General features: G+C 39.8%; 1 protein-coding gene across 1 annotated transcript in view; it reads left to right on the top strand.

Annotated features, from left to right (window-relative positions):
• coq8b (coenzyme Q8B) overlaps nucleotides 1-9,049 on the top strand; it is a 68,473-nt gene extending 59,424 nt beyond the window's left edge. The window contains exons 13-15 of the mRNA XM_039768124.1: nucleotides 6,639-6,704; nucleotides 8,162-8,248; nucleotides 8,370-9,049. Of these exons, the coding sequence (XP_039624058.1) occupies nucleotides 6,639-6,704; nucleotides 8,162-8,248; nucleotides 8,370-8,657 (441 nt within the window). The 3' untranslated portion in view covers nucleotides 8,658-9,049. The remainder of the gene's footprint in view (nucleotides 1-6,638; nucleotides 6,705-8,161; nucleotides 8,249-8,369) is intronic.
• Nucleotides 9,050-15,398: the final 6,349 nt, after the last annotated feature.

Below are 15,398 nucleotides of genomic sequence, written 5' to 3'. Positions count from 1 at the left end.
TACCAGTAAAATCATTTCAAACACTTTTTGTTGATGGCTAAGTTGAAGATGATTCTTATTACTTATTATATCCAGTTTCTGAGTGCTCAAAATTGTGTAATATGATTATTGGTGTTTAAATTTTAAATTAGTTTTTAAATAAAGTGGATTCAAATACAGTAATGGAGTTTAAAAAAAAAAAATCAGATGATCACTGCAATTTGTCCTCCTGGCTTATTCATTAACAAGTATGGGACTTTCTGGGTGTGAGGTTAGCCAAAGATTTTGCTATTGATTGCTTCTGGCTGCCTACATGTCAGGGTCTATATGGAGCTTTCACATAGCCTGCCACAAAGTTTTATTGCAAATGCTGGGACACGTATAAAAAATTCTGTCACCATGTTATCAATATTTTGGTTGACTTTATTGTAAGTTTAAGTATCTTACAAATGTTAATACAAATTTCATAAACATTTGTCCTGCGTGAGTTCTGCAGTGATGCTATTTATGTAAAATTATTTCCTGTGATCTTCCTGTGAAAATTGCATATTATTAAAAAAAAAAAGGCATAGTTACCTTCAAAAGACAACATTGTGTTCTTTGTTTTCACTTTGCCTTCACTTGGTGACTAATAGAAATCAGTCTGGTTAGTCCTGCTCCTTCACAGCTCCAAGTACTTTGATCCAGTTCCCATACTAAACCATATATATTATTCATAGTCTCCGTATGACATTGTGCAGAAAAATATATAGGTGTACAGTATGTGCAAGTATTGTTAATCACAAACCATCTCAGGTTGTCTGGGCCTGATGAAAGGGCAGTAGTTCTGAAACGCCTTAGTGGACAATGGGAGAATATTCAAGGGTAGAAGTTTTTATTGTGGATACTATTTCTTTACTGATTTTGGACATTTTTTGATATTTAACACTATGAAGTTAAGGGAAAATTGCCTGATCTGCCTATTCTTTAAAAAGTTTATTAGTTGAAGCCCTTTTGCTCAAGTAAAAACGTTGGAAACTTTTGTGGTCAAGTAAGGTATATTTTTTAAAAGAAGCGGAGGTTGGTTAATTGTGATCTTGTGAGTTCTCATACGTGAACATGTATTTCTGAAAAGTGAATTTGCTCCTATTTTGTTTTGATTTTATACATATGTGACTATGCCTTATGATTTAATGACATGCTGTCCAGGATTTCTGCTAAATTAGGCTGTCATGGAAATACTGTTTAAAAAAAATTGATAGTGACTAATAATAAGTTAATTATAGCCGTGCTCTTGTTAGTCTCTCTGCCAGAAAAAAAAGCTGATATTAAAGCATTTCTCAAAGACTGCACATACAAACATTTAAAAATACAGTTGTGCTTGAAAGTTTGTGAACCCTTTAGGATTTTCTATATTTCTGCATAAATATGACTTAAAACATCATCAGATTTTCACTCAAGTCCTGAAAGTAGATAAAGAGAAACCAGTTAAACAAATGAGACAAAAATATTATACTTGGTTATTTATTTATTGAGGAAAATGATCGACTATTACATATTTGTGAGTGGCAAAAGTATGTGAACCTTTTCTTTTAGTATCTGGTGTGACCCCCCTTTGCAGCAATAACTGCAACTAAACGTTTCCGGTAACTTTTTTGATCATTCCTGCACACCGGCTTGGAGGAATTTGAGCCCATTCCTCCGTACAGAACAGCTTCAACTCTGGGATGTTGGTGGGTTTCCTCACATTAACTGCTCGCTTCAGGTCCTTCCACAACATTTCGATTGGATTAAGGAAATCCCATGCCCCCCTGCCAAAAAAAAAAATCAATACAAACGAAATGATGTTCTACTCCTAAGCCTTTCCTCTTCTGGCATAAATTTCCAGAGGGAGACCTGGTAGTGGTGATTTTGGGGTGGCCCCGCCTCCTAGGGCTCCATCCACAAATAACATGGAAGAGAGGTAAACCTAACACAATTAACCAATCATAAACAAAATTGTCAGAAATAACATAGAAGTATAAAAAAATCATAATTTAAAACTGACAGCAAAAAATAAAATACTTGTAAATACCGTGCATCCAGAAAGTATTGACAGCACATCACTTTTTCCACATTTTGTTATGTTACAGCCTTATTCCAACATGGATTAAATTCATTTTTTTCCTCAGAATTCTACACACAACACCCCATAATGACAATGTGAAAAAAATTTACTTGAGGTTTTTGCAAATTTATTAAAAACTGAGAAATCACATGTACATAAGTATTCACAGCCTTTGCTCAGTACTTTGTCGATGCACCTTTGGCAACAATTAAAGCCTCAAGTCTTTTTGAATATGATGCCACAAGCTTGGCACACCTGTCCTTGGCCAGTTTCGCCCATTCCTCTTTGCAGCACCTGTCAAGCTCCATCAGGTTGGATGGGAAGCGTCGGTGCACAGCCATTTTAAGATCTCTCCAGAGATGTTCAATCGGATTCAAGTCTGGGCTCTGGCTGGACCACTCAAGGACATTCACAGACATTCACTGAGTTGTCCTGAAGCCACTCCTTTAATATCTTGGCTGTGTGCTTAGGGTCGTTGTCCTGCTGAACGATGAACCGTCGCCCCAGTCTGAGGTCAAGTGCGCTCTGGAGCAGGTTTTCATCCTGGATGTCTCTCTACATTGCATCTTTCATTTTATCCTGACTAATCTCCCAGTTCCTGCTGCTGAAAAACATCCCCACAGCATGATGCTGCCACCACCATGCTTCACTGTAGGGATGGTATTGGCCTGGTGATGAGCGGTGCCTGGTTTCCTCCAAATGTGACGCCTGGCATTCACACCAAAGAGTTCAATTTTTGTCTCATCAGACCAGAGAATTTTGTTTCTCATGTTCTGAGAGTCCTTCAGGTGCCTTTTGGCAAACTTCAGGTGGTCTGCCATGTGCCTTTTACTAAGGAGTGGCTTCTGTCAGGCCACTCTACCATACAGGCCTGATTGGTGGATTGCTGCAGAGGTGGTTGTCCTTCTGGAAGGTTCTCCTCTCTTCACAGAGGACCTTTGGAACTCTGACAGAGTGACCATCGGGTTCTTGGTCACCTCCCTTACTAAGGCCCTTCTCCCCCGATCGCTTAGTTTAGATGGCCGGCCAGCTCTAGGAAGAGTCCTGGTGGTTTTGAACTTCTTCCACTTACGGACGATGGAGACCACTGTGCTCATTGGGACCTTCAAAGCAGCAGAAATTTTTCTTTAACCTTCCCCAGATTTGTGCCTCGAGACAATCCTGTCTCGGAGGTCTACAGACAATTCCTTTGACTGTGAATACTTTCCGGATTCACTGTATAGAGTATTACATGACAGGTTTGTTTTTCTTGCTAGTTTTTTCTTTGCACATACTCCTGATTTGTGTTTGGTATGGCTATGGCCATGTTGTTCATGCTTACCATACACTGTTGCTACTGTGTTGTAGTGTTTGTTCTTAAGACTTGTGTCCGTGTCACGTTATTAAAGTTGCTGGCTGAACTTTTTTTTTTTTTTTGGGACAAATGATTTTAGGATAATGTGCTGTGGTTATGGTGATCTGTTTTGTTGTGTGTTTTTTGGTTGTTGACCCTTGCCTTTTAAACAACTACTGTTTTGTCCTGTCCATTGAAAGAGTTTTTAGTTCCTGGTGATTCTTTAATTGTTCACAATTTTCTCTGACCTTAATCGTAATTTGTAATGTACTGCATCAGTTTTCTTTTGTACTTACTCACTCTGGTTTTGTGATAATGGGAAAAAATTGACAAGTGAAAGGAGACCATTCAGTCCATCAAGCTTGTTTGCATAGCTGATAGCTAAGCTGTTCCAATATCTCACCTTCTTAAAGGCTGTCAACCTACATGATTCTAACAACTCTTGTGTAAAGAAGTGCTTCCTGGCTTCCCTCTTAATTTCCACTGTTGTCTGAGCATGTGGTTTAACCTTACATTAAAATGATATACAGTGATCCCTCTCTATATCACGCTTCGACTTTCGCGACTTCTATCGCGATTTTTTTCTCATACACGATTACGTCACTACGCATGCGCTTTCTGATAACTTTTATCTAAGCCCCACGATGGCTCCTAAACGTGCTGCTTTTTCTAAGCCTTCTGACAATAAAACTAAGTGCCGGAGGAAGATGCTTGCTATCCAAGAGAAGGTGAAACTCTTGGATATGATCAAAGATGGCAATACCCTAAAAAAGCCTCCTCACGCATATGAAAAGACCGCACCAGTAACTGCCTATCAAGATGTTCTTCAGCTGCACACCCAGATACCCACTGCCTTCTCTTAGTACTCCTTCAGCGGAAGAAGACAACGATACACCTGCTGAATATACTGCACCACCTGAAGACTCTCCTACTGAGGTTGTGCCTTCATAGGTTAGTGGTTGTGTGTAAGAACTGTCTGTGTGTGTAATTAAATGTACAGTACAATAATCTACTATATAAAAGCGCTCGGGATTGTCCTTCCGTCCCGTGAGTGCAAAGCGTAGCGGTGTTCCGCTTATCACAGACTTACTACTTGCGACTTGCGGTACGAAGCAACGCAATGTGGTCAGAGTTCTGCTGCTCCCATCATCCCCTTGCTTTTTTGCGCGATGCACTGGAAAAATAGACAAAATTATGTCTCTGGAAATAATTAATGTTGATGGAGTACAAATGCCTCACCTGTAGTAAATATCAGGGGAGATGGTGCTTGCTTATTCTCATCTATAGCTTATTTAGTGCATGAAACTCTGTATTTAGCGGTACAGATTCGGGCTGACATTGTACGACGTGGACAGGCACTCGAGGGGATAAAAAAAATTTAGGTTTTCGGGAGATGTTATGAATGGGCACTTTGATGTTCTCATTCCCTACACTTACATGCCTGATGTACACATGCAGCGCACACAAATTGAGGATAAAAGTTGTTCGCCTTAAAAGGCGGGTGAGCCTAGTAATAATATATTTGTAACGTCTAATATGTCTTATTTTCTCTTATTTTGTCTAATGTATTGGATAATATGAGTGTAATGGTGACTAAAGTGTGTTATTTCATGTCTAGAGGGCTCTAATAATGTTAAAAAACGTATTTAGAAGGTCGTAAACAGGTTTTCTATACTCTAACTGCAAAAATACTCGATTTATAAATAAAGAATCCTACTTCGGGAAAATTCATTTATCACGGTAGTCTGGAACGGATTAACCGTGATAAACGAGGGTTCACTGTACTGGTTCTAGTTTACTAAATGCCTTTTAAGTATTTTGAAGACCTGGATTAGGTTTCCAAGAGGTCTTCTATGCTTGAGCCTAAACAGGTTTATTTCGCTGAGGCTGTCAGAGTAGCACATGTCCTTAAGGCCTGGGATGCACTCTGTTGCTCTCCTCTGTACAGCTTCAAGTACTGCCGTGGCTGTTTTATAGCTTGGTGACCAGATCTGCACACAGTACTCCAGATTCAGTCTTACATTTTATTTGCCCTTTTTAATAGCCTCTGCACATTGCTTTATATTATGAAAATGATGTGTCAACATCCATCCAACCATCTATTCATCTTCCACATCTGCTTTATTCTATGCAGGTTTACAGGGGAGCTGAACCCTAGATCTGACACAAGGCATGAACAGTCCCAGGACAGTTTACCAGATATGTCAACATAAAGCCCAAAATCTTTTAATTGATGTTCCTTTTGCCAATGTGTAGCACTTTATACTTTAATGTAAAAAACTTCATTTTCCAAATGTTCACACAGTTCTGAAGTTTTTAATTACATATACTACCTCCTCGGTGTCTTCCATTTCTCCAATTTTAGTATCATCTGTGAATTCTACAAGTTTACTAAGTATACTGAAATCTGTGTGATTAATGTTAGTTACAAAAAGTGACAGTCCAAGGACAGACCCCCAAGGGACTCCACTGATGACATCACACCACATGGAGAATTCATCTTTTATATGTACTCTTTGTCTGCTACTGTTTAATCATTGTCAAATAAAGTTTTGTAGGATACCTCTGAATTTATCTTTGGCGTGGGACTGTACGATAGGGGATTATTTTTCTTCAGATAATCAGAATTGGTTAACTGCAGGTTTAAAATGCAGCACCATACAGTATGTTAATCACCCTATGAATGGAGTTTTGTTAAATATTCCCTCGCTTCACCCATATTAAAAATTTTTTTTCTTTCGTTTGCTTTAAGTACTTTATTCAAAATTTGAAAACATTGTTTCTTCTTCAAAATAGTATACTTAAAATATTTTATACACCTTATTTCTACATTTAAGAATGATATAAAGGTTAAATTTGCACGCATAAAATCTCTTTACTGTAAAAAAGTGTTTTTTCTTGTTAGCTGATAAAACTTAGACAGTTAAAGCATTTTGTCATTTGGAACTTTGAATTCCATCAAATGTGTGGCACTGGAGTTTGTGTCACAAGGCTTGGCCATCAGGTTAATTTTTAGTCTGGACTAATTTCAGTTTTCTCCCGAAGATCACAAACTTGTTACCAAATGTGTTGTTACTCTGAATTTCCCTTGGGTGAATATGTATGTGATCTCTAAAGCTGGCTAGCATCCCATTCAACCTGCTTTCTGCCATATCCTGCAGCTGTGTGGATGAGTTTCAGTTCAGCTTGAGCATGGACATGAAAATTCATGAATTTATATTTTAAATTTTTCATTTGCAGGTTGCTCTACTGGACTTTGGAGCAAGTCGGGAGTACAGAAAAGACTTTACAGATGATTATATTGAGGTAAAAGTTTGCTTCAGACAATAAACCCTTTTTAGGGTGTGGATGCATTTAGTATGGACAGATATTACAGACGTATGTGTCCGCATGAACATTTTGCTTTGAAATTCATTGTTTCTTTACATGTTTCTAAATAATGGTGTAGGAGGGAATTGATGGACTTAAGTATTTATTTGCATTAGCATTTTGCATTTGACAGTGTCCCCACCAACATATTTGGTAAGCCCATGAATCCCATGACATTCTTCAAGCCTTACATGCACTGGTCCAAGTTGTCTATGACAATGCCAGATGCATTGTACAATGACCCATTGGCGTCTTGCCGGAGTTCAATATCCAAGTTGGGTTACATTGAGGATAAGCTTTTCCCCTTTATTCTTTACCTTCTGCATGGACATTGCCACAGTGGACCTCTAAATGCCACTTCCCTGGACACTACTCTATGCTAATGATGTTCTGCATGCCAAGGAAACCTGCCAGGACTTCAAATTCTACCCACAACAACAGAAGATGTGGTTGGATGACAGTGGACTTTTGCTAAACATCAAGAATGTGTAGCGAATGGCACCATACAAGTTGATGCAGAAGACCTCAAGAAAATCCATGATTTTAAATACTTGGGCTCACTCTTCCTATTCGACAGTGACACCTTTCCTGATGATTGAGCACAAGTTAGTGCAGAATGGCTCAAATGATGCCAAGTAACTGGAGTTCCCTGTGACTTCAAGATGTCAAGATACCTCAAGGTGAAAATTTACAAGACAATCGATGAACCAGTCACCCCGTATGATAGCCAGTGACTGTACAACACAAATAAGTGTCCCATGTTATAGAAATATAGGTTCTCCACTGGGCTTTTCGTCAGTATGGAGGGTTCATGAGAGTAGCAGCAATTATGGAGAAAAATGTGTGAAGGCCACTTCTGATACTATGGGAATATGTTCCACAGCAGCAACCAAACAGTGGCAAAGATGGCCTTCTGCCTTAGACCAAGAGGGAAATAATCACATGAAAGAACAAAGTCTATCATCTAAAAAAAGATATGGGAACACCACCCTTGAATATGCCCTCAACCAGAGTAAGTGGAGAGTAACATGTTGAAAAGCAGACCCTGTGAAACAGGACAAATACTAAGAAAGAAGTGTTTCTTTGGAATACTGAGAGTTTCTTTGTGCTGAGAGGTCCCCTTATACTCTCAAGTGGCCTGCGTTGCTTAATGCATGGGGTGGGGATTTCTGATAATTAGCTGATACTTTTGCATGACTGACAATGTGATTTTCTTTCACAGGCATGATCTGGCCCACATTACGTGATTGTTACATATTCACTTTTTTGCTTTTTTCCTTTACAATTGAAATAAGAGAGCTCTGTTAGCATCTATAATATAACCTTAGACTAGCAGTAGAAGCTGACTTTTGCTTTACAGAATATTTTGCCAAATCCTTTTATGTTGTTTCCAGGTCGTTAAGGCTGCATCAAATGGAGACAGGATGAAGGTTTTACAGAAATCTCAGGACCTCAAGTTTCTCACTGGGTACGAGACAAAGGTGGGTAAAGGCCTAGCCAAACAAAAATTCAGGTTATTTGAACAAGCCTGTGTACTTTCCTACTCATTTTGTTAGCTTTATTGTGTTTTTTTTCTTTTTCTCTCTCTCTCTCTCTCTAAAGGTGTTTGAAGAAGCCCATATTGATGCTGTAATGATTTTAGGAGAAGCCTTTGCTTCCCTTAACCCTTTCGACTTTGGTGCACAGAACACAACCCGTCGCATTCATAATTTGATCCCTATCATGCTTAAACACAGGCTCACCCCTCCCCCTGAGGAGACATACTCTCTTCATCGCAAAATGGCTGGGTCCTTCCTCATTTGCTCCAAGCTTAAAGCAATCATTCCCTGCAAAGAGATGTTTCAGGCTTCTTATGAGAAGTACTATAGCAATGGAGTAGTCACACAGTGAGGACTACACACCACCATCAGCTCAGCCACTAGTAACGGCTGTAAGTCCAGGTAAAGACCGGGTGCTTTTGTTAGAAGTATTCTGTCCCACCATACGTCACTGTCTGAGATACAAGCCATTCAACTTGGAGTTTCCATTAAATAAACTATTTAAGATGAAAGAGGGCTTTCTCTGGGAATGCTGCCATTTTTAGCGACAAGTATTTTTCAGTTCAGGGCACATTTAGGAAAGAAGATGAAGAAATCCATTTGTTGTTTTTTGTGAATTTCGACCTTTAAATTTTCTGAATTGTTTAATAAGATGTTTCCCTTTTGAAATATCAACACATTTTGCAGGCATTATATTGAAAATTGTTCTTTGTTTTGAGAATAAATGTACAGTATAATGGTTGTGTTTTTATGAGAAACTGTATATATGTTTAAATGAATTAAAAAAAAAAATTAAACTAGAATTTGGAAATGAGTCAATACACTGTTTCCTTTTCTTCCAGATTTCACAAGTGCTTGTGGCTTCCTCATAGAAATTGTAGGAAAAACCACATAATGTGAAATTGCCCTTCTGGGTTAGAAGTAGGTTAACTTGGACTTATAACTGACTCATTTTGTGAGGTGGGTTAATCCACTTATGGTGGCTTGTAGAATGGCTTAGCATAAATGGTTATAATCTGTCAACATGCACACACGCATAGTTAACGTTTACCAAATGGCTTAAGAGACCTCATCTGGAAACTGATGATGAGCAGCCTTTTGTACCCCTAGTTACTTTTATTGACAATTTCAGGATGCTTTCAGGATGCTCTTTGGCTTGCCCGGGTCCATCCTGGAGTAAGGAGGAGGACATCAACAAAGCATTGTCACAGCCTGTTCCACTGCCTGCCAAGAGGTTACTCCATTGTCAACTGGTTATACTTCATTAATTAATTAATGGGCAGGTATTTCTATTTATGTCAGTCTGTCATTTTTTTCCTTGTGTGTTTAATCAAATCTGTCTATGCATACTCCTTATATAATTAGTAATTTGTAAAATGTATATTTGCATCTTACATGAGAACTTCTCACAGTGTTTTGTGCCTGCTTTCAGTGAGGGGCTCTGTACAAAAATAAATTGAATTCAAAACTGAATACTCCATCTTGAGGACAGCCTAAAGGAAGAACGGAGGAGTATAACTCATTTGTCCTTCTCCTCCCTCCTCTCTTAAGGGACAAATAAAGACCTGAGTGTGAGTTCCTCACAACCTCCTATAGCTTTATTTGATGTATGTACATATTCCAAACGAGGAAATTTTACCTGACGTATAGTGTAATACTTAATTTGACATGTATGCTGTAAGTTGGCCTATTTTAATGTTGTATAGCTTAGTCCAGTGACCTGCAGTTTCAGTCCTGTGGTCCCACTGTGGCATTGGGTTTTCATCCCAACTGGTTTCACATTTGATCAGAGCAGACACTAGTGCCCAAAAGCACAATGGTAAAGGATATCAGCAATTTCAGTGTTACTCACTTGTATGCTTATTGGTGAATAATTTCATAAAGAGCTATCTTAAAATGAACAATATTAAAATGAAAAATAAGAAATTAATTTGCACTTCATTTTTCAAAATTTTAGCATAGCCTGTCATGAGGCAAGAAAACAAACATCTTGCCTAATTAAAACGGTAATCTAATTAAAAGAAGAAATTATTTATGATGATAGCCTGCAAGCACTAAATGGAAGGGGAGTAAGGCCAGGTGGATCGGAGGTGGATTCAAATTGTTCTATCATGGTGTGGATAGGAGGAGAAATGGGGTAGGAATTATTCTGAAGGAACAACATGTCCAGAGTGTTTTGGAGGTGAAGAGTGTCAGGCAGAGTAATGATTATGAAGCTGGAAATTGGAGGTATGATGATGAATGTTGTTAGGGCATATGCACCGCAAGTTTGGTGTGCAATGGGTGAAAAGGAAGATTTTTGGAGTGAGTTGGATGAAGTGATGAACAGTGTACCCAAGGGACAGAAAGTGGTGATTGGAGTGGATTTCAATGGACATGTTGGTGAAGAGAACAGTGGAGACGAGGAGGTGATGGGTAGGTATGGTGTTAAGGAGAGGAATGAAGAAGGTCAGAGGATAGTGGATTTTGCCAAAAGGATGGACATGGCTGTGGTGAATACGTATTTTAACAAGAGGGAGGAACATAGGGTGACATACAAGAGTGGAGGAAGATGCACACAGGTAGATTACATCCGATCTGAAGGAGATTGAAGACGGCAAAGTGGTGGCAGGGGAAACTGTAGTTAGGCAGCATAGAATGGTTGTCTGTAGGATGACGTTGGAGATCAAGAAGAGGAAGAGAGTGAGGGCAGAGCCAAGGATCAAATGGTAGAAGTTGAAAAAGGAAGACTGCAAGGTTGAGTTTAGGGAGAAGGTGAGACAGGTACTGGGTGGCAGTGAAGAATTACCAGACCGCAGACCAGCAGATGTAATAAGGGTGACAGCAAGAACGGTGCTTGGCGTGACATCTGGAAAGAGGAAGGAGGAAAAGGAAACCTGTTGGTTGAATGAGGAAATACAGGAGAGTATAGAGAGGAAGAGATGGCAAAGTAGGATAGTCCGAGAGATGCAAAAAGTAGACAAGAGTACAAGGAGATAACGTGCAAGGTGAAGAGAGAGGTGGCAAAGGCTAAAGAAAAGGAGTATGATGAGTTGGACAATAAGGAGGGAGAAAAGGACCTGTACCGATTGGCTAGGCAGAGGGACCGAGCTGGGGAAGATGTGCAGCAGGTTAGGGTGATAAAGGGTAAAGATAGAAACGTACTCGCAAGTGAGGAGAGTGTGTTGAGCAGATGGAAAGAGTACTTTGAAGAGAACAAGAGAGAGAGAAGAGTTGGATAATGTGGAGATAGTAAATCAGGAAGTACAAATGATTAGCAAGGAGGATATAAGAACAGCAATGAAGAGGATGAAAAATGGAAAGGCCGTTGGTCCAGATGACATACCTATGGAAGCATGGAGGTGCTTAGGAGGAATGGCAGTGGAGTTTTTAACCAGATTGTTTAATAGAATCTTAAAGTAAGAGGATGCCTGAGGAGTGGAGAAGAAGTGTACTGGTGCCGATTATTTAAGAATAAGGGGGGATGTGCAGGACTGCAGTAACTACAGGGGAATAATATTGATGAGCCACAGCATGAAGTTATGGGAAAGAGTTGTGGAAGGTAGGTTAAGAAGTGAGGTGATGATTAGTGAGCAGCAGTATGGTTTCATGCCAACAAAGAGCACCACAGATGCAATGTTTGCTCTGAGGATGTTGATGGAGAAGTTTAGAAAAGGCCAGAAGGAGTTGCATTGCGTCCTTAGTGGACCTGGAGAAAACATATGACAGGGTGCTTCGAGAGAAGCTGTGGTATTGTATGACGAAGTCGGGAGTGGCAGAGAAGTATGTAAGAGTTGTACAGGATATGTACGAGGGAAGTGTGACAGTGGTGAGGTCTACGGTAGGAGTGATGGATGCATTCAACGTGTAGGTGGGATTGCATCAGGGATCGGCTCTAAGCCCTTTCTTATTTGCAATGGTGATGGACAGGTTGACAGATGAGATTAGACAGGAGTGCAGGCAGGGTGGAATCGGTAGAGAAGAGTGTCAAGAGTAATTTTGTGACAGACGGGGTATCAGCAAGAGTGGAAGGGAAGGTCTACAGGACGGTAGTGAGACCAGCTATGTTATATGGGCTGGTAATGGTGGCACTGACCAGAAAGCAGGAGCCGGAGCTGGAGGTAGCAGAGTTAAAGATGCTAAGATTTGCATTGAGTGTGACAAGGATGGATAGGATTAGGAATGAGGACATTAGAGGGTCAGCTCAAGTTGGGAGACAAAGTCAGGGAGGCGAGATTGCATTGGTTTGGACATGTGCAGAGGAGAGATGCTGAGCATATTCAGAGAAGGATGCTAAGGATAGAGCTGCCAGGGAAGTGGAAAAGAGGAAGGCCTAAGCAAAGGATTATGGATGTGATGAGAGAGGATATGCAGATGATGGGTGTGACAGAACAAGATATAGAGGACAGGAAAATATGGAAGATGATGATCCGCTGTGGCAACCCCTAACTGGAGCAGCCAAATGAAGAAGATAACCTGCAAAAACTAAGCCCTCCAAATCTACACTTGAAAATCACTGGCTTAGGGCTGCCCTGGCCGAAGTTTTTCTTTTTGTTGTTTTGTTTCATTTTATGTCTTTTTGTTGTTGTTTAAATATTTATTATTTTTTTTTTATTATTTCTGTTTTTGATTTTGGTTTGTAATTGTATGAGTTTATTTGTTTTATTTCTATGTAGTTTTGTGCGTGATGTGCCCTGCCTTCTGTATGTGGACTTTAATTATGAGTGGTGCACTGGCCCAAGCAGCTCTTAAGCCAGAGGTTTGGCTTTAGCCTAATAAGGGTTTTGCCTAAGATGGACAAAAATGTTTTGAAAAGGACCAGAAAAATAATTGTAGTTATAGAAGCAAAACGTTAGTTAACAAGAAGGTAATCATATCTTTGGGTAAAACAAAAAGGGCAAAATCAAACATTTGAAAGAAAGAGTTGGAAAATGGATGGATGGATGGATGGATGGAGGGCTTTTAAAGGCAGAAAATTTAAGAAATGACAAGGAGTTCAGACTTTTATCCCATTGCAGATAAATTAGAACTAAAATGGCAAATCTATGTATAGTTGTGTCAATGACATCATTGTGAATTGTCGGAAATGATTCTTGGGCAACGAACCATGCAAATCCACAAAATTGTGGCACCTATTGTCCTGAAAAAGAAAAAAGATAACATAAAAATTTTTTAACTTTTTTAATAAAACCTTTGGGTAAAAAAATAAAGTTCAGAAATGGATTTGTTGCAAGACCATGATCACTTTGGTAAAATGCACAAAAAAATGAAAGAAGAATACAGTCTTAATAGTATTAATTGTGGTTTGTTTTTCATTGGCTTTGTTTTTACACTCGGTTTTTTGGGAGAGTTAGGACTCATTTATACTTCACGCTCAGAACGCGTACGCGCCCACATTATGGCGGCCACGCTTTCCTAGCGTTCATTTCATAAGTACTCTGAGCAGGTCCTCAGAAATTAACGCGACGTGTGCGCAAGTTGCAGTACCAGCAAAAAGTCGTGGGGCGCAGTGTGCTAAAAGTCGGAACGTGACGTCAGAGTTTCTGTTTACTATCTACATGTGACAGAAAGCCTCTATGCAGATCCTACGGGGATCGAAGTGTGTGCTTCGCAGTTTGATGAATGGTTTGATGTGGTGAAGCAAAATGCCGACATACAGATGCATTCGTGGTGCTTTTATATTCAAGTGTCACATATTCCCAATTGTAATTACACAATACATTTTAATAGTCTCACATACCTTCTTTTGTGCTGTCTCTTTTTTTTGCAACTTCACAACAGCAACATAATGTATAGCGCTGTATTTGAGCCACTGAGAAAAGAAATAAAGGACACAGTGAAATCGTGTATTTTCTGATTTAAAGTGGAAATTTAATCTCGAAATGTCCACTTTAACCTCGTAGTTTACTTTATCATTAAAGCAGACCATCGTAAACGTCATTCAAGTTTTTAATTGCTACGTGCTTTTTGGACCCGACAGCAGTGGTAAGCAGCAATAGATCACCACACAGAACAAATTAAATGTACGATATTCCAACTCTCTGCACATTTAGAATCCTTCGATTTATATTTTATATCACTTTCATGATGAAATGCATTAAAGTGTGTATTTTACATATAAATGTTTAAATAATGAATACTGTTAATAATTACACACATGGGGGTGACACGGTGGCGGAGCGGTAGCACTGCTGTCTCACAGGGAGTTATGTTGCTGGTATTTCCTGCTTGTTTCCACACTGTGCTCTGGTTTTCTTCCAAAGATATGCAGATCTGGGGATTTGGTGCCGCTAAAATGACACTAGTGTATGTGCGTGCTTGTATTCAACTTGCAATGAGCTGAGGCCTCGTCCAGGGATTGTTTCTCACTCGTGCCCAATGCTTGCTGGAATGGACACATCCCTGGATTGATGGAATTAATCAATAAACAACATTTTCAGAGATATTGAGTTAAGGTGTCCTCTGGAAATTAATAGATGGTCTAGGCAATTCACAACACAGAGAAGCCGAACCTGTTCTCACCGTGATAATATCTCGCACTGCCACCTGGTGGATTCCTCCAGTTTTACGTAAAGTACGTGCGCAAGTATAAACATTACAACGCTTGCGGAGCAGGAGCGTCCGCTGCAGCATGCGTCGTGTCGTGTGAAGTATAACTCTGGCCTAAAGAGTTCCAGGGCCCAAAGCTACTTGTTCCGTGTATAATGGTAGAGATCCACATACTCAAAAGAAATATCCGCACCATTCTCAGTGAGTGTGGGACTTTGCCTGGACTGTGCTTTGTCTCCTGACCTTTTTGTGATTTTCATAAAGAGGCTGTCAAGGCACAGCTGGGAAGGGGAAGGGTGTCCTTTTCATTGATGTTAGGATTGGCTTTTTGGGATGTGAACTCTGGCACACATTGTAATGGTTTGTGACTGAGTGTGAAGTGGTGATATGAAAAGGATGGAATGTTCTGTCTGAGTAGGAGGTGAGTTACTGCCTCAAGTGGAGGACATTTAAGTACCCCTGGGTTCATGAGTAAGGGGTAGGGGGATGGAGAGATCAACAGGCAGAGTAGGGCAGTGAGCACAGTTGTGCAGTTGCTATACTAATCCATAGTGGTAAAGAAAGA

This window comes from Polypterus senegalus, chromosome 11 (genome assembly GCF_016835505.1).
Source record: "Polypterus senegalus isolate Bchr_013 chromosome 11, ASM1683550v1, whole genome shotgun sequence".
In the NCBI taxonomy this organism is placed as follows: domain Eukaryota; kingdom Metazoa; phylum Chordata; class Cladistia; order Polypteriformes; family Polypteridae; genus Polypterus; species Polypterus senegalus.
This window is presented reverse-complemented; position numbering and strand designations above follow the sequence as displayed.